This window comes from Salvelinus fontinalis, chromosome 4 (genome assembly GCF_029448725.1).
Source record: "Salvelinus fontinalis isolate EN_2023a chromosome 4, ASM2944872v1, whole genome shotgun sequence".
NCBI lineage: Eukaryota > Metazoa > Chordata > Actinopteri > Salmoniformes > Salmonidae > Salvelinus > Salvelinus fontinalis.
In genome coordinates this window covers 3,468,993-3,491,064 of record NC_074668.1, presented here as the reverse complement: position 1 = coordinate 3,491,064, position 22,072 = coordinate 3,468,993, and the positions used below count along the sequence as shown (strand labels likewise).

Sequence of the window (22,072 nt, the reverse complement as noted above, 5' to 3'; positions counted from 1 at the left end):
ATGGTTGTATCTGTCCCTCTGCAGAGCTCTCCCCACAATGCTCCCTGAGGTTAGTTAGGTTGACATGGTAGTTGTCTAACATCATGTTGTCTCCTACAGAACTCTCCTCTCCCCACATCACTTCCTGAGCCGCTCACAGCCAGCGAATTCGCTGCTCGGAAGAGTATGACGAAAGCCAGGTACGTCACTGTGTTTATCGATATTCTGTAATGCGTCTCTAGCAAAAGGGATTTAATCTCAAGGAGAATGAATAAATCTAGGTTATATTAAAGAGAAATCATAAAGTTTTCCAACTTAAGCGGTCTTCTGGTTTCCCACCGTTCCAGAATCACAGAGTCCGTGGGTCCGACGGCAACTTCAATCACTCCGAGACAGAGACCCAAAGCAGCAAACAGTTATGTGCTTCCCGTCCCTGTAGCCAACACAGCGGTCACCCCAGTCGCTGCCACGCCCGTCGTCACACCTACGGCTCAGCCTTCTCTACCTGTCAGCAATGGGCAGAAAGGTGAGCGCTCAATTACTGTGCGTGTGTGTTTATCTTCCCCTTGTGCCCTTGAGCAAGGCACTGAACCCCTAAGTGGCTTCCCCCCATGGGCATCGCACCGTGTGCATTTGCTTTGGTGGGGGGGTTGACAATAGCCTTGCAAAGCCTCCTGGTCCCTCGAGCTTACGCTTCCCGGATGAGCTAAACACCATTATTTTGCCGCTTCGAGGAAATCAACATCGACACTGAAGAGGACTTTGTGCTTTCGTTCTCTGTGGCCCGACGGGAGTAAGTCATTTAAGCGTGTTTACCCTTGCCGGCCCAGATGGGCATCCCAAGCCTCGTCCTCAGAGCATGCTCAGACCAGCTGGCTGGAGTGTTTACGGACATATTCAATCTCTCCATATCCCAGTCTGTTCCCGCTTGCTTCAAGATGTCCGCCATTGTTCCTGTACCCAAGAACTCAACCATTTGCAGATGACACAACAGTAGTAGGCCCTGATTACCAACAATGACGAGACAGTCAACAGGGAGGAGGTGAGGGCCCTGGCGCAGTGGTACCAGGGAAATAACCTCTCTCTCTCAACGTCAACAAAACAAAGGAGCTGATTGGACTACGAAGACAGCAGATGGAGCACCCCCATCCACATCGACGGGACCGCAGCGGAGAGGGTCGAAAGCTTCAAGTTCCTCAGCGTGCACATCACAGGCATCCTGAAATGGTCCCTCCACACCGACAGTGTGGTGAAGAAGATGGTCCCTCCACACCGACAGCGTGGTGAAGAAGATGGTCCCTCCACACCGACAGTGTGGTGAAGAAGATGGTCCCTCCACACCGACAGCGTGGTGAAGAAGGTGGTCCCTCCACACCGACAGTGTGGTGAAGAAGATGGTCCGTCCACACCGACAGTGTGGTGAAGAAGATGGTCCGTCCACACCGACAGCGTGGTGAAGAAGATGGTCCGTCCACACCGACAGCGTGGTGAAGAAGATGGTCCGTCCACACCGACAGTGTGGTGAAGAAGATGGTCCCTGCACACCGACAGCGTGGTGAAGAAGATGGTCCGTCCACACCGACAGCGTGGTGAAGATGGTCCGTCCACACCGACAGTGTGATAAAGAAGATGGTCCCTCCACACCGACAGCGTGGTGAAGATGGTCCGTCCACACCGACAGTGTGATAAAGAAGATGGTCCGTCCACACCGACAGCGTGATGAAGAAGATGGTCCCTCCACACCGACAGCGTGGTGAAGAAGATGGTCCGTCCACACCGACAGTGTGATAAAGAAGATGGTCCGTCCACACCGACAGCGTGATGAAGAAGATGGTCCCTACACACCGACAGCGTGGTGAAGAAGAAGATGGTCCCTCCACACCGACAGCGTGGTGAAGAAGATGGTCCGTCCACACCGACAGTGTGATAAAGAAGATGGTCCGTCCACACCGACAGCGTGATGAAGAAGATGGTCCCTACACACCGACAGCGTGGTGAAGAAGAAGATGGTCCCTCCACACCGACAGCGTGGTGAAGAAGAAGATGGTCCCTCCACACCGACAGCGTGGTGAAGAAGAAGATGGTATTACTGTCGGAGCTAGAAACACAAGCATTTAGCCTGGTATTACTGTCGGAGCTAGAGACACAAGCCTTTAGCCTGGTATTACTGTCGGAGCTAGAGACACAAGCCTTTAGCCTGGTATTACTGTCGGAGCTAGAGACACAAGCATTTAGCCTGGTATTACTGTCGGAGCTAGAGACACAAGCATTTAGCCTGGTATTACTGTCGGAGCTAGAGACACACGCATTTAGCCTGGTATTACTGTCGGAGCTAGAGACACAAGCATTTAGCCTGGTATTACTGTCGGAGCTAGAGACACAAGCATTTAGCCTGGTATTACTGTCGGAGCTAGAGACACAAGCATTTAGCCTGGTATTACTGTCGGAGCTAGAGACACAAGCATTTAGCCTGGTATTACTGTCGGAGCTAGAGACACAAGCATTTAGCCTGGTATTACTGTCGGAGCTAGAGACACAAGCCTTTAGCCTGGTATTACTGTCGGAGCTAGAGACACAAGCATTTAGCCTGGTATTACTGTCGGAGCTAGAGACACAAGCATTTAGCCTGGTATTACTGTCGGAGCAAGAAACACAAGCATTTAGCCTGGTATTACTGTCGGAGCTAGAGAAACAAGCATTTAGCCTGGTATTACTGTCGGAGCTAGAGACACAAGCATTTAGCCTGGTATCACTGTCGGAGCTAGAGACACAAGCATTTAGCCTGGTATCACTTTCGGAGCTAGAGACACAAGCATTTATCCTGGTATCACTGTCGGAGCTAGAGACACACGCATTTAGCCTGGTATTACTGTCGGAGCTAGAAACACAAGCATTTAGCCTGGTATTACTGTCGGAGCTAGAAACACAAGCATTTAGCCTGGTATTACTGTCGGAGCTATAAACACAAGCATTTAGCCTGGTATTACTGTCGGAGCTAGAAACACAAGCATTTAGCCTGGTATTACTGTCGGAGCTAGAAACACAAGCATTTAGCCTGGTATTACTGTCGGAGCTAGAAACACACGCATTTAGCCTGGTATTACTGTCGGAGCTAGAGACACAAGCATTTAGCCTGGTATTACTGTCGGAGCTAGAGAGACACAAGCATTTAGCCTGGTATTACTGTCGGAGCTAGAGACACAAGCATTTAGCCTGGTATTACTGTCGGAGCTAGAGACACAAGCATTTAGCCTGGTATTACTGTCGGAGCTAGAAACACAAGCATTTAGCCTGGTATTACTGTCGGAGCTAGAGACACAAGCATTTAGCCTGGTATTACTGTCGGAGCTAGAAACACAAGCATTTAGCCTGGTATTACTGTCGGAGCTAGAAACACAAGCATTTCGTTGCTCCTACGGTAACATCTGCAAATATGTACTCGACCAATAAACATTTGATTTACAGTCATCGCTGCACGGGCATTTTAAAGTAAGCTTCTGGCACCAGGAGTCTTTGCGGCGCTAGGTCGACCAACAAAAGGAGACAAATTTCAGTTTTTCACCAAAATGGACAATAAAATATCTCTCCGCTTATCACAGCAACTACGCCAGGGAACGGGCAGCCGGTGGCTCCACAGACAGCCAACAGGGTCCTCCAGCAGCTGCAGCCTGGAGACCTGCGTCTGCAACAACAAGATCAGCTTCACCCCGTCCATCCACAGCAGCTCCTTCAGGTACTACTGAGTCACACAAATGACACCGTAGCAAAAAAAAACAGTGCCTGACGCTTATTCCACCCACCACTACTACTAACACCGCCCTGCAAGGTGATATGGGCTGTACTGGGTTGTCCTGAACTGTACACAGAGAGCCACATGATCTATCAATATCTAGAAATCAACAGGAGAAATCTAAACGATCTCTGTACCCTTTAACAGTACCAGCAGGCCCTTCAGCAGTCGGTCCAGCAGCAGCAGTCAGTCCAGCTCCAACAGCAGCAGCTCCAACAGCAGCAGTCAGTCCAGCTCCAGCAGCAGGCCCTGCTCCAACAACCGATGACGATGCAGCCCATGAACCAGCAACAACAGGCCCACTACACAGCCATGGTAAGAGCCATGTCCGTTGTCCAATTTGGCTTTATAAAGGAAATTCCCCTTTTTTGTGCTCTTCTCAACTTTTAAATGCTGATCAAACTGCCTCCATGTTGATGGTCTATCTCCACCATAGACATTCATGACACGCAGGTTAAAATACCTAAACCAACTGTATTCGTTTGGGGAACATGTCGAAACAAACATTCATGGACATTTTAGCTGGTTTGCTGTTGCTAGCTAATTTGTGCTGGGAGATAAACATTGGGCTGTTTATTTTACCTGAAATGCGCTTCGTTTTTATTTTGTTGTTGCTGTACCTTTGTAGTATTTTGGCCTATTTTTTTAAAAGTCAAAATCGTTTTGATCTCTATTCCCAACCAATTAATCCACAGATAAGAGGGAACTTAGTGTTCAGTTCTCTCCTCGTTCATTCTTCTGTGGATTTTATATGGCATTTGGCAACCAACTTTTTAAATTTTTTATATTTGATTTAACTAGGCAAGTCAGTTAAGAACGCATTCTTATTTACAATGACGGCCTACCAAAAGGCAAAAGACCTCCTGCGAGGACGGGGGCCTGGGATTAAAAATAAATAACATATAAATATAAGACAAAACACACATCACAACAAGAGAGACAACACAACACTACATAAAGAGAGACCTAAAGACCACAACATAGCAAGGCAGAAACACAACATGGTAGCAGCACAACATGGTAGCAGCACAACATGGTAGCAGCACAACATGGTAGCAACACAACATGGTAGCAGCACAACATGGTAGCAACACAGCATGGTAGCAACACAACATGGTAGCAGCACAACATGGTAGCAGCACAACATGGTAGCAACACAACATGGTAGCAACACAACATGGTAGCAGCACAACATGGTAGCAGCACGAAACATGGTAGCAGCACGAAACATGGTAGCAGCACGAAACATGGTAGCAACACAACATGGTAGCAGCACGAAACATGGTAGCAACACAACATGGTAGCAACACAACATGGTAGCAACACAACATGGTAGCAGCACAACATGGTAGCAACACAACATGGTAGCAACACAACATGGTAGCAACACAACATGGTAGCAACACAGCATGGTAGCAACACAGCATGGTAGCAACACAACATGGTAGCAACACAACATGGTAGCAGCACAACATGGTAGCAGCACAACATGGTAGCAGCACAACATGGTAGCAACACAACATGGTAGCAGCACAACATGGTAGCAGCACAACATGGTAGCAGCACAACATGGTAGCAGCACAACATGGTAGCAGCACAACATGGTAGCAACACAACATGGTAGCAACACAACATGGTAGCAACACAACATGGTAGCAGCACGAAACATGGTAGCAGCACGAAACATGGTAGCAGCACGAAACATGGTAGCAGCACGAAACATGGTAGCAGCACGAAACATGGTAGCAGCACGAAACATGGTAGCAGCACAACATGGTAGCAGCACAACATGGTAGCAGCACAACATGGTAGCAGCACAACATGGTAGCAGCACAACATGGTAGCAGCACAACATGGTAGCAGCACGAAACATGGTAGCAACACAACATGGTAGCAGCACGAAACATGGTAGCAGCACAACATGGCAGCAACACAACATGGTAGCAGCACAACATGGTAGCAGCACAACATGGTAGCAGCACAACATGGTAGCAGCACGAAACATGGTAGCAGCACGAAACATGGTAGCAGCACGAAACATGGTAGCAACACAACATGGTAGCAACACAACATGGTAGCAACACAACATGGTAGCAGCACGAAACATGGTAGCAGCACGAAACATGGTAGCAACACAACATGGTAGCAGCATGAAACATGGTACAAACATTATTGGTCACAGACAACAGCACAAAGGGCAAGAAGGTAGAGACAACAATACATCACACAAAGATGCATTACTGCCACCGACTGGACTGGAGTGTGAACCTCATTTCTCTGTCAGTCACTCTCGTGGGTTAGTATGCTCCAACATTTTACCCCTATACACATTAACATGTATAGCAACTTATAATGTTTTAGTGTTTTTCCATTTTATTTTCTAATGTTTCTTAAACACTCAGTGGTATGGAGTGGTCAGATGGATAGTATAACAGACACACACACACACAGCCTGATCTTGGTATCATTTCATTGAATACGGCGACACAAACACGCACATACACACACACACACACACACACACACGCACATACACGCACACAGTGAACCGGTGGTCAGTAGTCAGTACCCAATCCTCTGCTATCCTCTGACTGTGTGGACGAAGCATGGGAGTGATCAATGGGACACACACACACACACACACACACACACACACACACACACACACACACACACACACACACACACACAGTGAACCGGTGGAGTTCACCCAATCCTCTGACTGTGTGGACGGAGCAGATTGCGGCTGAAATGAAACAGATGGTAACCGATGGTAACCGTTCTGTGGAAAACAAGTTACAAGTGCTTCTGTCTCTAACAGTATGTATTTTGGAGGGCTGGTGTTTGGCCACGGCGGGTAAGTCAACAGGATTTGGGGGGGGGTAAAGTTTACTATGAAGTAACTTCTGTTTTGGCACTTGGAAAACTTGGCAGAGAGTCTTGTTTCTGTGCTGTTTCTCAGGGCATCTTGGACATGAAATAGCTAGTTGTTTACTCTCTTGGCCCGCTGCCCTGTTTTACAAAAAAAAACGGAGTCGTTCCACGACAGGAACCTTGAAACTCCGGGGCGGTCGCTTGTAGTTTTTCGCCGTTATGTCATCATCAACTTTTTAATTCAAGTATCTAAAACCATTTTGCTGCTCATACCTCCCAGTCATAGTTCTCCCGTTGATTGCGCTCCCGTTGATTGCGCTCCCGTTGATTGCGCTCCCGTTGATTGCGCTCCCGTTGATTGCGCTCCCGTTGATTGCGCTCCCGTTGATTGCGCTCCCGTTGATTGCGCTCCCGTTGATTGCGCTCCCGTTGATTTAAATGAATGGTGTCTCTGATCGTCTGTCACCGTTAGTGACTCCTTCCTGTCCCCCTGGCAGATGCACCAGTACCAACAGGCTTTTGGACAGCATCAACATCCCACCCAGCAGCTTTATGTCACCTCTCCTCTGGAGTACCAGCTTCCCCCAGGCTCCTATAACCCTGCTGGGACTGGGACTGGGACTGGGCCTGGGACTATGTCCCCTGTTGAGCCTCCATCCACTAACACCAGGTAACATCCCTCGCCTACTTAGCCTCCACTGTGTTTTTACTGCAATATCTATGTAATGTTTCGGTCAGTAACAGACACCACAAATAATACTCCCTTGCTCTCTCAATCTTTGCGCTCTCTCTCCTCCCTGCCCCTCGTACCCCAGTAGAAGCCCTCTGGTGGACTTCAAGGTGACCACCCCTCCCCCCCAGACCCTGGTCACCCCCCGGAGCCTGGTCACTCCCCAGAGCCACCCTCCTGACATGTCCCGCTGGAACCCCTTTGGAGAGGACAACTTCTCCAAACTGACCGAGGAGGAGCTGCTGGACCGAGAGTTCGACCTCCTCAGAACAAGCAAGTGTCCCGTCTTTAACCCCCCCCCCCCCCCGGACCTCTACTATTCCATCTCTGACACTGCTTTTTACATAGATCTTCAACTCGTTCCTGCTCTTACTTACAACTTAGAGAAACTTTTATATTCTATTCATTTGAAATTCATTCTGCAAAAGTTCTGTTAAGTTTCACTTCATTGAATGACCACCACCTCTGTCTAACGGTTCTCTCCCCTCCTTTTGTCTTAACAGGTAAACCTCTGGAGAGAACCAGTAACCAGGAGGTAGATCGACCGCTGCAGCCAATCACCCCCGCCGCCATGCCCCTCCTCCCCGAAGACCTGTTTGGCTCCTCCCCCTTCCTGTCTAGTGCAGGCAAGTCCCCTTCCTGTCCTGCTCCAACAGGAACTACCCTCTTCTGTAGTCCAAACCCCCACAAACCCTAAACCCAAGAGGTTGTGACATCCTAAGATCAGGTCACGCCAGCTTCCCCTCCCCGACGATATAGATCATTATGATCTAAAAGGTTAAACTGATCCTAGATCAGCACGACCTAGTAGTCTTAGACGCTTTGTGAATACGGGCCGTGGTGCGTAACTGCAGTCTTTTTTGCTTCAACAACAGAGGAGTTCAAAGGTCAGATGGCATATATAATTATTAGCAAATTAGAACCAAGCAGTTGGTGTGTGTAACACATCTTGTTAATGAAGATGGTAAAGTAGTGATTTATTTATTATTATTTTTTTTTGTCACAAACTAGCAGTGAAAAGTTCTAAATGTGTGACCGTTAAGCCATTATTTTTTTTTATTTTTTTTTGTTGACATTTGTAATTATATTTATCTTATTAAACTCATTTGAAAATTAGCCACATTGATATCTTTTTCAGTGGCCTTCAGTCTCGAAAGCCCCGGTAAGGAGTTTTGCCTCAAATGTTTTAATATATTGTGGTTGGGACTACAGAGGTGTATTCTAGCTACAGCCCCAAACCCAAAATGAATTGTATAACTAAAATATCTCTTAATAATGATCAGTACAATGTTACAAGATGTTTCTCCTAATAGTATGGTAGATAATAATAATAATAATATGGTATATTTATCGTGCGAATGTATCTCGTAACTGTACAGTATTTCTCTTTATTAGCTGCGGACAGATACATTTGGTGGCAGTGGAAGGATCCCTACCTGTGTAGTCACTTCCTGCTCTGTAAATGTGAATTGGTTATGAGCCATTCTAACAAACAATCTAGATTTAGTTATTTAAGATACCTTTGTATATATATATATATACAAAGGTATGTGGACACACACACCCTTCAAATGAGTGGATTTAGCTATTTCAGCCACACCCGTTGCTGACTGGTGTATAAAATTGAGCACACCGCCATGCAATCTCCATAGACAAACATTGGCAGTAGAATGGCCTGACTGAAGAGCTCAGTGACTTTCAACGTGACACCGTCATAGGATGCCTTTCGAACAAGTCAGTTCGTCAAATTTCTGCCCTGCTAGAGCTGCCCCAGTCAACTAAGTGCTGTTACTGTGAAGTGGAAACGTCTAGGAGCAACAACGGCTCAGCCATGAAGTGGTAGGCTACAAGCTCACGGAACGAGATCGCCGAGTGCTGAAGCGTGTAAAAATTGTCTGTCCTCGGTTGCAACACTCACTACCGAGTTCCAAACTGCCTCTGGAAGCAACATCAACACAAGAACTGTTCATCGGGATCTTCATGAAATGGGTTTCCATGGCTGAGCAGCCGCACACAAGCCTAAGATCACCATGCACAATGCCAAGTGTCGGCTGGAGTGGTGTAAAACTCACCTCCATTGCACTCTGGAGCAGTGGAAACGCGTTCTCTGGAGTGATGAATCACGCTTCACCATCTGGCAGTCTGATGGACGAATCTGGGTTTGGCGGATGCCAGGAGAACGCTACCTGCCCCAAAGCATAGTGTCAACTGTAAAGTTTGGTGGAGGAGGAATAATGGTCTGGGGCTGTTTTTCATGGTTCAGGCCCCTTAGTTCCAGTGAAGGGAAATATTAACGCTACAGCACAATGACATTCTAGACGATTCTGTGCTTCCAACTTTGTGGCAACAGTTTGGGGAAGGCCCTTTCCTGATTCAGTATGACAATTCCCCCATGCACAAAGCGAGGTCCATACAGAAATGGTTTGTCGTTGTGGAAGAACTTGACTGGCCTGCACAGATCTCTGAACTCAACCCCATCGAACACCTTTGGGCTGAATTGGAACGCCGACTGCGAGCCGGGCCTAATCGCCCAAGTCCCCACAGCAATGTTCCAACATCTAGTGGAAAGCCTTCCCAGAAGAGTGGAGGCTGTTATTTATGCCACTCTATATTAATGCCCATTATTTTGGAATGAGACGTTCGACGAGCGAGTGTCCACAAAGTTTTGGTCATGTAGTGTATTTTATAAATTATATTTTAAGATTATACATTAATTTTTATGGTAGCTAAATGGACGTTTCTGTTTCATAATATAACAGTCAGCGGTGCCCGTATGCCACAATCTGTTAATACCTACAGTGTGGATTAGACTACTACAAGAGTATGACGATGCAAATCCCAGAAGGACTTCCGCTAAGTGATTGTAGTAACTTATTGCAACTGAAATCTGACACACAGAAATGTGTGTATCCTATGCGTCATTAACCTAACACGACTTTGTAGTTTAAGGTATAACTGACCGCTGTATTTGTGCCGTACACAGACAATTAATGTTGCTAAATACATTGTCATATTTTCCATCTGTGGTAGGCTAGTTTAGTAATGCCACCAGTTCATCTCTGTACCATTGTTTGTTTAATTCTGCTGCCTTTTCCAGCTATCGTTTAGTGAACCTAATATGTGTAATGTTGGTTTGAACAGTGGTATGCTCTACATCTGTCTTCTGCCACTGCGCTAGGCCTGGAGTGTCCCCCCCGGGGGCTAGGCCTGGAGTGTCTCCCTCCCCGGGGGCTAGGCCTGGAGTGTCTCCCTCCCCGGGGGCTAGGCCTGGAGTGTCTCCCTCCCCGGGGGCTAGGCCTGGAGTGTCTCCCTCCCCGGGGGCTAGGCCTGGAGTGTCTCCCTCCCCGGGGGCTAGGCCTGGAGTGTCTCCCTCCCCGGGGGCTAGGCCTGGAGTGTCTCCCTCCCCGGGGGCTAGGCCTGGAGTGTCTCCCTCCCCGGGGGCTAGGCCTGGAGTGTCTCCCTCCCCGGGGGCTAGGCCTGGAGTGTCTCCCTCCCCGGGGGCTAGGCCTGGAGTGTCTCCCTCCCCGGGGGCTAGGCCTGGAGTGTCTCCCTCCCCGGGGGCTAGGCCTGGAGTGTCTCCCTCCCCGGGGGCTAGGCCTGGAGTGTCTCCCTCCCCGGGGGCTAGGCCTGGAGTGTCTCCCTCCCCGGGGGCTAGGCCTGGAGTGTCTCCCTCCCCGGGGGCTAGGCCTGGAGTGTCTCCCTCCCCGGGGGCTAGGCCTGGAGTGTCTCCCTCCCCGGGGGCTAGGCCTGGAGTGTCTCCCTCCCCGGGGGCTAGGCCTGGAGTGTCTCCCTCCCCGGGGGCTAGGCCTGGAGTGTCTCCCTCCCCGGGGGCTAGGCCTGGAGTGTCTCCCTCCCCGGGGGCTAGGCCTGGAGTGTCTCCCTCCCCGGGGGCTAGGCCTGGAGTGTCTCCCTCCCCGGGGGCTAGGCCTGGAGTGTCTCCCTCCCCGGGGGCTAGGCCTGGAGTGTCTCCCTCCCCGGGGGCTAGGCCTGGAGTGTCTCCCTCCCCGGGGGCTAGGCCTGGAGTGTCTCCCTCCCCGGGGGGGCTAGGCCTGGAGTGTGTGTCTCTCTCTCCCCGGGGGGGCTAGATCTGGAGTGTGTGTCTCTCTCTCCCCGGGGGGGCTAGATCTGGAGTGTGTGTCTCTCTCTCCCCGGGGGGGCTAGATCTGGAGTGTGTGTCTCTCTCTCCCCGGGGGGGCTAGATCTGGAGTGTGTGTCTCTCTCTCCCCGGGGGGGCTAGATCTGGAGTGTGTGTCTCTCTCTCCCCGGGGGGGCTAGATCTGGAGTGTGTGTCTCTCTCTCCCCGGGGGGGCTAGATCTGGAGTGTGTGTCTCTCTCTCCCCGGGGGGGCTAGATCTGGAGTGTGTGTCTCTCTCTCCCCGGGGGGGCTAGATCTGGAGTGTGTGTCTCTCTCTCCCCGGGGGGGCTAGATCTGGAGTGTGTGTCTCTCTCTCCCCGGGGGGGCTAGATCTGGAGTGTGTGTCTCTCTCTCCCCGGGGGGGCTAGATCTGGAGTGTGTGTCTCTCTCTCCCCGGGGGGGCTAGATCTGGAGTGTGTGTCTCTCTCTCCCCGGGGGGGCTAGATCTGGAGTGTGTGTCTCTCTCTCCCCGGGGGGGCTAGATCTGGAGTGTGTGTCTCTCTCTCCCCGGGGGGGCTAGATCTGGAGTGTGTGTCTCTCTCTCCCCGGGGGGGCTAGATCTGGAGTGTGTGTCTCTCTCTCCCCGGGGGGGCTAGATCTGGAGTGTGTGTCTCTCTCTCCCCGGGGGGGCTAGATCTGGAGTGTGTGTCTCTCTCTCCCCGGGGGGGCTAGATCTGGAGTGTGTGTCTCTCTCTCCCCGGGGGGGCTAGATCTGGAGTGTGTGTCTCTCTCTCCCCGGGGGGGCTAGATCTGGAGTGTGTGTCTCTCTCTCCCCGGGGGGGCTAGATCTGGAGTGTGTGTCTCTCTCTCCCCGGGGGGGCTAGATCTGGAGTGTGTGTCTCTCTCTCCCCGGGGGGGCTAGATCTGGAGTGTGTGTCTCTCTCTCCCCGGGGGGGCTAGATCTGGAGTGTGTGTCTCTCTCTCCCCGGGGGGGCTAGATCTGGAGTGTGTGTCTCTCTCTCCCCGGGGGGGCTAGATCTGGAGTGTGTGTCTCTCTCTCCCCGGGGGGGCTAGATCTGGAGTGTGTGTCTCTCTCTCCCCGGGGGGGCTAGATCTGGAGTGTGTGTCTCTCTCTCCCCGGGGGGGCTAGATCTGGAGTGTGTGTCTCTCTCTCCCCGGGGGGGCTAGATCTGGAGTGTGTGTCTCTCTCTCCCCGGGGGGGCTAGATCTGGAGTGTGTGTCTCTCTCTCCCCGGGGGGGCTAGATCTGGAGTGTCTCTCTCTCTCCCCGGGGGCTAGGCCTGGAGTGTGTCTCTCTCTCTCCCCGGGGGCTAGGCCTGGAGTGTGTCTCTCTCTCTCCCCGGGGGCTAGGCCTGGAGTGTGTCTCTCTCTCCCCGGGGGCTAGGCCTGGAGTGTGTCTCTCTCTCCCCGGGGGCTAGGCCTGGAGTGTGTCTCTCTCTCCCCGGGGGCTAGGCCTGGAGTGTGTCTCTCTCTCCCCGGGGGCTAGGCCTGGAGTGTCTCTCTCTCCCCGGGGGCTAGGCCTGAAGTGTCTCCCTCCCCGGGGGCTAGGCCTGGAGTGTCTCCCTCCCCGGGGGCTAGGCCTGGAGTGTCTCCCTCCCCGGGGGCTAGGCCTGGAGTGTCTCCCTCCCCGGGGGCTAGGCCTGGAGTGTCTCCCTCCCCGGGGGCTAGGCCTGGAGTGTCTCCCTCCCCGGGGGCTAGGCCTGGAGTGTCTCCCTCCCCGGGGGCTAGGCCTGGAGTGTCTCCCTCCCCGGGGGCTAGGCCTGGAGTGTCTCCCTCCCCGGGGGCTAGGCCTGGAGTGTCTCCCTCCCCGGGGGCTAGGCCTGGAGTGTGTCTCTCTCTCCCCGGGGGCTAGGCCTGGAGTGTGTCTCTCTCTCCCCGGGGGCTAGGCCTGGAGTGTGTCTCTCTCTCCCCGGGGGCTAGGCCTGGAGTGTGTCTCTCTCTCCCCGGGGGCTAGGCCTGGAGTGTGTCTCTCTCTCCCCGGGGGCTAGGCCTGGAGTGTGTCTCTCTCTCCCCGGGGGCTAGGCCTGGAGTGTGTCTCTCTCTCCCCGGGGGCTAGGCCTGGAGTGTGTCTCTCTCTCCCCGGGGGCTAGGCCTGGAGTGTGTCTCTCTCTCCCCGGGGGCTAGGCCTGGAGTGTGTCTCTCTCTCCCCGGGGGCTAGGCCTGGAGTGTGTCTCTCTCTCCCCGGGGGCTAGGCCTGGAGTGTGTCTCTCTCTCCCCGGGGGCTAGGCCTGGAGTGTGTCTCTCTCTCCCCGGGGGCTAGGCCTGGAATGTGTCTCTCTCTCCCCGGGGGCTAGGCCTGGAGTGTCTCTCTCTCCCCGGGGGCTAGGCCTGGAGTGTCTCTCTCTCCCCGGGGGCTAGGCCTGGAGTGTCTCTCTCTCCCCCGGGGCTAGGCCTGGAGTGTGTCTCTCTTCCCCGGGGGCTAGGCCTGGAGTGTGTCTCTCTTCCCCGGGGGCTAGGCCTGGAGTGTGTCTCTCTTCCCCGGGGGCTAGGCCTGGAGTGTGTCTCTCTTCCCCGGGGGCTAGGCCTGGAGTGTGTCTCTCTTCCCCGGGGGCTAGGCCTGGAGTGTGTCTCTCTTCCCCGGGGGCTAGGCCTGGAGTGTGTCTCTCTTCCCCGGGGGCTAGGCCTGGAGTGTGTCTCTCTCTCCCCGGGGGCTAGGCCTGGAGTGTGTCTCTCTCTCCCCGGGGGCTAGGCCTGGAGTGTGTCTCTCTCTCCCCGGGGGCTAGGCCTGGAGTGTGTCTCTCTCTCCCCGGGGGCTAGGCCTGGAGTGTGTCTCTCTCTCCCCGGGGGCTAGGCCTGGAGTGTGTCTCTCTCTCCCCGGGGGCTAGGCCTGGAGTGTGTCTCTCTCTCCCCGGGGGCTAGGCCTGGAGTGTGTCTCTCTCTCCCCGGGGGCTAGGCCTGGAGTGTGTCTCTCTCTCCCCGGGGGCTAGGCCTGGAGTGTGTCTCTCTCTCCCCGGGGGCTAGGCCTGGAGTGTGTCTCTCTCTCCCCGGGGGCTAGGCCTGGAGTGTGTCTCTCTCTCCCCGGGGGCTAGGCCTGGAGTGTGTCTCTCTCTCCCCGGGGGCTAGGCCTGGAGTGTGTCTCTCTCTCCCCGGGGGCTAGGCCTGGAGTGTGTCTCTCTCTCCCCGGGGGCTAGGCCTGGAGTGTGTCTCTCTCTCCCCGGGGGCTAGGCCTGGAGTGTGTCTCTCTCTCCCCGGGGGCTAGGCCTGGAGTGTGTCTCTCTCTCCCCGGGGGCTAGGCCTGGAGTGTGTCTCTCTCTCCCCGGGGGCTAGGCCTGGAGTGTGTCTCTCTCTCCCCGGGGGCTAGGCCTGGAGTGTGTCTCTCTCTCCCCGGGGGCTAGGCCTGGAGTGTGTCTCTCTCTCCCCGGGGGCTAGGCCTGGAGTGTGTCTCTCTCTCCCCGGGGGCTAGGCCTGGAGTGTGTCTCTCTCTCCCCGGGGGCTAGGCCTGGAGTGTGTCTCTCTCTCCCCGGGGGCTAGGCCTGGAGTGTGTCTCTCTCTCCCCGGGGGCTAGGCCTGGAGTGTGTCTCTCTCTCCCCGGGGGCTAGGCCTGGAGTGTCTCTCCCTCTCCCGGGGGCTAGGCCTGGAGTGTGTCTCTCTCTCCCCGGGGGCTAGGCCTGGAGTGTGTCTCTCTCTCCCCCGGGGCAAGGCCTGGAGTGTGTCTCTCTCTCCCCGGGGGCTAGGCCTGGAGTGTCTCTCTCTCTCCCCGGGGGCTAGGCCTGGAGTGTCTCTCTCTCTCCCCGGGGGCTAGGCCTGGAGTGTCCCCCCCGGGGGCTAGATCTGGAATGTGTCTCTCTCCCCCGGGGGCTAGGCCTGGAGTGTCTCTCTCTCCCCCGGGGGCTAGGCCTGGAGTGTGTCTCTCTCCCCCGGGGGCTAGGCCTGGAGTGTGTCTCTCCCCGGGGGCTAGGCCTGGAGTGTGTCTCTCCCCGGGGGCTAGGCCTGGAGTGTCTCTCCCCGGGGGCTAGGCCTGGAGTGTGTCTCTCTCTCCCCGGGGGCTAGATCTGGAGTGTCTCTCCCCGGGGGCTAGGCCTGGAGTGTGTCTCCCCGGGGGCTAGGCCTGGAGTGTGTCTCTCTCTCCCCGGGGGCTAGGCCTGGAGTGTCTCTCTCTCTCCCCGGGGGCTAGGCCTGGAGTGTCCCCCCCGGGGGCTAGATCTGGAATGTGTCTCTCTCTCCCCGGGGGCTAGGCCTGGAGTGTGTCTCTCTCTCCCCGGGGGCTAGGCCTGGAGTGTCTCTCTCTCTCCCCGGGGGCTAGGCCTGGAGTGTCCCCCCCGGGGGCTAGATCTGGAGTGTCTCTCTCTCCCCCGGGGCAAGGCCTGGAGTGTCTCTCTCTCCCCCGGGGGCTAGGCCTGGAGTGTGTCTCTCTTCCCCGGGGGCTAGGCCTGGAGTGTGTCTCTCTTCCCCGGGGGCTAGGCCTGGAGTGTGTCTCTCTTCCCCGGGGGCTAGGCCTGGAGTGTGTCTCTCTTCCCCGGGGGCTAGGCCTGGAGTGTGTCTCTCTTCCCCGGGGGCTAGGCCTGGAGTGTGTCTCTCTTCCCCGGGGGCTAGGCCTGGAGTGTGTCTCTCTTCCCCGGGGGCTAGGCCTGGAGTGTGTCTCTCTTCCCCGGGGGCTAGGCCTGGAGTGTGTCTCTCCCCGGGGGCTAGGCCTGGACTGTGTCTCTCTCTCCCCGGGGGCTAGGCCTGGAGTGTGTTTCTCTCTCCCCGGGGGCTAGGCCTGGAGTGTGTTTCTCTCTCCCCGGGGGCTAGGCCTGGAGTGTGTGTCTCCTCTCCCCGTGGGCTAGGCCTGGAGTGTGTGTCTCCCCTCCCCGGGGGCTAGCCCTGGAGTGTGTGTCTCCCCTCCCCGGGGGCTAGCCCTGGAGTGTGTGTCTCCCCTCCCCGGGGGTGCTAGGCCTGGAGTGTCTCCCCCGGGGGCTGGGGCCTGGAGTGTCTCCCCTGCTAGCTCTTACAACAGCAGGCCTGAAGTCGCAATGTAAATCACACGTCTTTGCCTCCATTTAGGAATTTGTATTGTTAAGAAATTCAGTTATGAACACTTGCCTATAATGAGTACTTCTTGATAATGCAAAATATTTTTTATTGTGAAACAAACAAGAAGTAAGACAAAACAACTTGAGCGTGTATAACTATTCACCCCCCCCAAAGTCAATACTTTGTAGAGCGACCTTTTGCAGCCATTACAGCTGCAAGTCTCTTGGGGTATGTCTCCTATAAGCTTGTCACATCTAGCCACTGGGATTTTTGCCAATTTTTCAATGCAAAACTTCTCCAGCTCCTTCAAGTTGGATGGGTTCTGCTGGTGTACAGCAATCTTTTCAGATTCTCAATTAGATTGAGGTCTGGGCTTTGACTAGGCCATTCCAAGACATTTAAATGTTTTCCCTTAAACCACTCGAGTGTTGTTTTAGCAGTATGCTTAGGACCATTGTCCTGCTGGAAGGTGAATCTCCGTCCCAGTCTCAAATCTCTGGAAGACTGAAACAGGTTTCCCTCAAGAATTTCCCTGTATTTAGCGTCATCCATCATTCCTTCAATTCTGACCAGTTTCCCAGTCCCTGCTGATGAAAAACAACCCCACAGCGTGATGCTGCCACCACCATGCTTCACTGTGGGGATGGTGTTCTCGGGGTGATGAGAGGTGTTGGGTTTGTGCCAGACACAGTGTTTTCCTTGATGGCCCAAAAGCTCAATTTTAGTCTCATCTAACCAGAGTACCTTCTTCCGAATGTTTGGGGAGTCTCCCATATGCCTTTTGGCAAACAGCAAACATGTTTGCTTATTTTTTTCTTGAAGCAATGGCTTTTTTCTGGCCACTCTTCCGTAGAGCCCAGCTCTGTGGCGTGTTATGGCTTAAAGTGGTCTTATGGACAGATACTCCAATCTCCGCTGTGGAGCTTTGCAGCTCCTTCAGGGTTAGCTTTGGTCTCTTTGTTGCCTCTCTGATTAATGCCCTCCTTGCCTGATCCGTGAGTTTTGATGGGCGGCCCTCTCTTGGCAGGTTTGTTGTGGTGCCATATTCTTTTCATTTACTAATAATCTATATAATGATGCTCCGTGGGATGTTCAAAGTTTCAGATCTTTTTTTATAACCCAACCCTGATCTGTACTTCTCCACAACTTTGTCCCTGACCTGTTTGGAGAGCTCCTTGGTCTTCATGGTGCCGCTTGCTTGGTGGGGTTGCAGACTCTGGGGCCTTTCAGAACAGGTGTGTGTGTATATACTGAGATCATGTGACACTTAGATTGCACACAGGTGGACTTTAACTAATTATGAGACTTCTGAAGGTAATTGGTTGCACCAGATCTGCACCAGATCTTAGGGGCCTCATAGCAAAGGGGGTGAATACATATGCACGCACCACGTTTCATTTTTTTTATATATATATATATTTTTTAAACAATATTTTCTTTTCACTTCACCAATTTGGACTATTTTGTGTAAGTCCAAATAAAAATAATTTTAAATTACAGGTTGTAATGCAACAAAATAGGAAAAACACTAAGGGTGATGAATACTTTTGCAAGGCACTGTATATTTGGTTACTGACATTGAAAATAGCTTTGAGTGTATAGGCTTCTTGATACAGGTAATTTACTTTAAGCAACATTCTCTTGTCTGCTTCAATCCAACAGGTTCTAGTGTGGTGGTGATAACTGATCCGCCTATTGAAGAGCTCAGTAACTCAGTCGCTGCCCCCGTACCAGTTCCTGTGGGCCAGCCTGCCCTTGAGGAAGAACTGCAACCTCCGGTGGCAAACGAGAACAAACCAAGTAGGAGGAGAAACTCTCCTGTTGGCGGTTCACAAACGACTCGCAAACCAGGTGGTGACGAATCAGACAGTGACTTTGAGTCAGATCCTCCTTCCCCTAAGAGCAGCGAGGGGGAAGACGAGCCGGAGGACGACGAAGGTCTGAACAACGAGCACAGAGAGTTCTTCAACGAACTGGAAGATTTGGAGGAAACTGAGATGCTGGGACATAGGCCTCTGCTGATGGACTCAGAGGCTGAGGAAGAGTACGACAAACACAGCTCCGACTCAGACTATGAACCCAGGAACGTTAAGGAAGGACTTACTAGGAAGCTAAAAGGAGGAGTGGCTACTGCCACCCGTGAGGGAAGTCCGAGTGTGGAGTCAGAAGACACACTAATCACGATTACGCCTCCCGAGTCGCCTGGTGTGGCGGCTGTTAGAGCCCTCCCCTGTGTCGGTGGCATTGCGGACGTGTTTGGTGCGGATGTGTTTGGTGCTGTGCCCTTCTTTCCTCCAGCGGCAGCTCTGGCAGAAAGAGCAGACATCTTCTCCGCGGCTCCCTTCAGGCAGGTGAGCCAGGAGGCCATAGTCAACCAGCCCAACCAGGCCATGGAAGAGTTGGACGTCTTTACTAAGGCTCCGTTCAGCCGGAACCTCTCCAAATCTGGCAAGACCGGAAGCAGCGACTTCTCTATGGGTCGGACTCCTTCGGTGTCCCCTGAAAGCATCGACCCGTTCGGCTTCTCCCCCTTCCAGCCCGGCCCCACGGCACCGCCACCAACCACCTCCAGGAGCGCAGAGGACATCTTCCGTCCAGCCTTCGAGAATTCTCTCAGCCCCCAGCAGCAGAGGCTGAAGCAGCGTAGCCTCCAGAAGTTGTCCTCGCGTCAGAGGAAGTTCTCTGGTGGCACCAGCGGTGGCAGCAATGGCAAGCGCCACCACGGCACGCCCACTGGCGGTCGCAAGAACAACAAGCCCAGCTTCCGAACCCCTGAGCGCGTCCGCCGGCACAAGAAGGCCGGCAGGAGGGACTCCCAGAGCTCCAACGAGTTCCTTAGCACCTCAGACTCCAAGGAGAACATCAGCGTAACGATGGCAGACGCCGACAAAGACAAAGGGGCTTCCCTGCCTAGCCTTCCTCATGAGGTCGACCCCTTCGGAGCCAATCCCTTTGGTCCTCAGGATGGCAGCCGACTTAACCAGGGCCAGTACCAAGTGCTTCTGGGGGACAGCAAGGCAGACATAGGTTCGGCCAATGGCAGGCCTCGGACTAGCTCGCTCCATGATGCGTTTGGGGACGGGAACATCATGGATGACTTTGGGGCGGTACCTTTCACGGAACTGGTGGACCACCCTGAGCCTGAACCGCAGCCGTCAGTGGAGCTGGATCCCTTCGGAGCTGCGCCGTTCCCCTCCAAACAGTGAATGTCTTGCTCGTCTTCCTGCCACACACACTCTCGTCTTTCTCAATCACACACACTGCTGTGTTACACCAAGCCTATGGAGTTCCGGGGTGAAATTCCCTTCCAAGGGACGGCATTTAGCTTGCTGGTGTGGTAGTTGATTATACTTTCAGCCAAATTTAACTGTGATTGGCAACTGCGCTAATGTGTTTCCAATGGTCCCCCCCCCCCCCCCTAAAGGATATTTCAATACATGAATAACTGGACTTTGGGATTAACAAAACCAACATAAACCTGTGGAGTATATCTGATTTTTATTTCAGGTTCTGTATGAATTTCCTTCACCTGTTAGCTGACAAGCTTTTTATGCTGCGTCACAATACGTGTCTCTTGAGACACGGAGATCGATTTGGTTTCACTCAAGATCACACTGTGTCAAACAACAAGATTGCTCAGTTTTCGGATCGCTTGAGTTGCTGCTGGGAAAAAAAAATAATTGTAAAGATTGTGGCCTCCGTGATCTACCGATGAGATTCATTTAGCTCCGTGATCTACCGATGAGATTCATTTAGCTCCGTGATCTACCGATGAGATTCATTTAGCTCCGTGATCTACCGATGAGATTCATTCAGCTCCGTGATCTACCGATGAGATTCATTTAGCTCCGTGATCTACCGATGAGATTCGTTTAGCTCCGTGATCTACCGATGAGATTCGTTTAGCTCTGTGATCTACCGATGAGATTCGTTTAGCTCCGTGATCTACCGATGAGATTCGTTTAGCTCCGTGATCTACCGATGAGATTCGTTTAGCTCCGTGATCTACCGATGAGATTCGTTTAGCTCCGTGATCTACCGATGAGATTCGTTTAGCTCCGTGATCTACCGATGAGATTCGTTTAGCTCCGTGATCTACCGATGAGATTCGTTTAGCTCCGTGATCTACCGATGAGATTCGTTTAGCTCCGTGATCTACCGATGAGATTCGTTTAGCTCCGTGATCTACCGATGAGATTCGTTTAGCTCCGTGATCTACCGATGAGATTCGTTTAGCTCCGTGATCTACCGATGAGATTCGTTTAGCTCCGTGATCTACCGATGAGATTCGTTTAGCTCCGTGATCTACCGATGAGATTCGTTTAGCTCCGTGATCTACCGATGAGATTCGTTTAGCTCCGTGATCTACCGATGAGATTCGTTTAGCTCCGTGATCTACCAATAAGATTAATTTAGCACCGTAAAGCCTTATGGACGTGACTCCGCCTTGCTGCACAGTACCTCGGAAACCATTTGGCTAAGGAAATGGCTAACATTGCCTTTTGTGTCAACGGAGTGATTTGTTTAAGAGTAGGCCTTTATCACTTTATCATTTCACCCTACTTAGACCCTTTCATTTCTATGCACATTTCTTTCCATTTAGTCTACTTACAGTAGATAACAGCTCATGTTTTATTTTATTTAAATTTTAATTGCAATATATTCACTAGAATGAAAGGTATTCGTTTTGTTTCATTTCTTTTTAAAGATTTCTCTTTTATTATTTAGCAAATTTTTTTCATTTTAGGTTTAATTCCAGACTTTGAACTTGTCAATAAGTACTGTTTAATGTGATCTTTTACCTCAAACAATAAAAAATATCATTTTTGAACAAGGGGAAAAACACAACCCATTTTCCTACACGGCGATACTGAGTATAATATATCTGACTACTTCAACCTCTTGAGACGGTCTCCTGTCTTGCATCTATTGGTAACACAAGCCATGCCAAATCTCCTACCATTTACTTGTAGTCTAATTTAGAATCAGGTCACGTGTCCAAATTGTTTTAAATGAATGCACTTTCAGCGTCAACTCTTCCATTGGCTAGTAATTATGGCAATTATGAATCGTGAGGATACAGAACGGACAGATATGTCACGGTCTGATAACCAATTTATTTGTTTTCATTCTATTGAAAGCATTAACTCTCAAAATGGCTTCAGATGTTTTCATAATTGTATGATTTTAAAAGGGGAAAATATGGAATTATTTTTGAATTTCCTGAAAAGTTTGTTTAGGAGAAGAGGTTCTCAGTGACGATATGTACCTACCTTTTTGGCACATTTTAATGTTGACTGAAAAAGCTCGTTAGCTGCCTTATTTGCCTATGGAACCCTGTGATTTTTAATATTTTGTTTCATTTTTATTTAAGGTTAATCTTGTTTTGTATTTATCATGCTATACTGCTGTCTAATAATGCAATAAACACGTTTGATTAAATGTGTGCTGTCCTTGGAAAGTCATGTAAAGCACATTTTTAGACCCCTTCTGCTAGCAATAGTGATTTTATTCATAACTCGAGTAATAAAAGTCGACGTATAAAATAAGGTGTTGGAGGGGATGGATGCAGGTCTACGGGCTCCTAACCAATTGTTCTATTTTGTATGTTTTTAAACTTATTTTGTACATAATGTGTGAACGCTATTCAT

The 22,072-nt window shown here is 52.0% G+C and overlaps 1 protein-coding gene across 4 annotated transcripts in view; it reads left to right on the top strand.

Annotated features, from left to right (window-relative positions):
• Positions 1–21,863, top strand: part of bmp2k (BMP2 inducible kinase) — a 74,934-nt gene extending 53,071 nt beyond the window's left edge. For 3 of the 4 annotated variants that reach the window (XM_055918609.1, XM_055918612.1, XM_055918613.1), the window contains 8 exons: positions 100–179; positions 327–505; positions 3,579–3,712; positions 3,917–4,084; positions 7,141–7,313; positions 7,459–7,646; positions 7,877–7,999; positions 18,084–21,863. In XM_055918609.1, coding sequence (XP_055774584.1) covers positions 100–179; positions 327–505; positions 3,579–3,712; positions 3,917–4,084; positions 7,141–7,313; positions 7,459–7,646; positions 7,877–7,999; positions 18,084–19,627 — 2,589 coding nt within the window. In that variant the 3' untranslated portion in view covers positions 19,628–21,863. The remainder of the gene's footprint in view (positions 1–99; positions 180–326; positions 506–3,578; positions 3,713–3,916; positions 4,085–7,140; positions 7,314–7,458; positions 7,647–7,876; positions 8,000–18,083) is intronic. The other variant, XM_055918611.1, reaches the window with a different exon arrangement.
• The last annotated feature ends 209 nt before the right edge of the window (positions 21,864–22,072 follow it).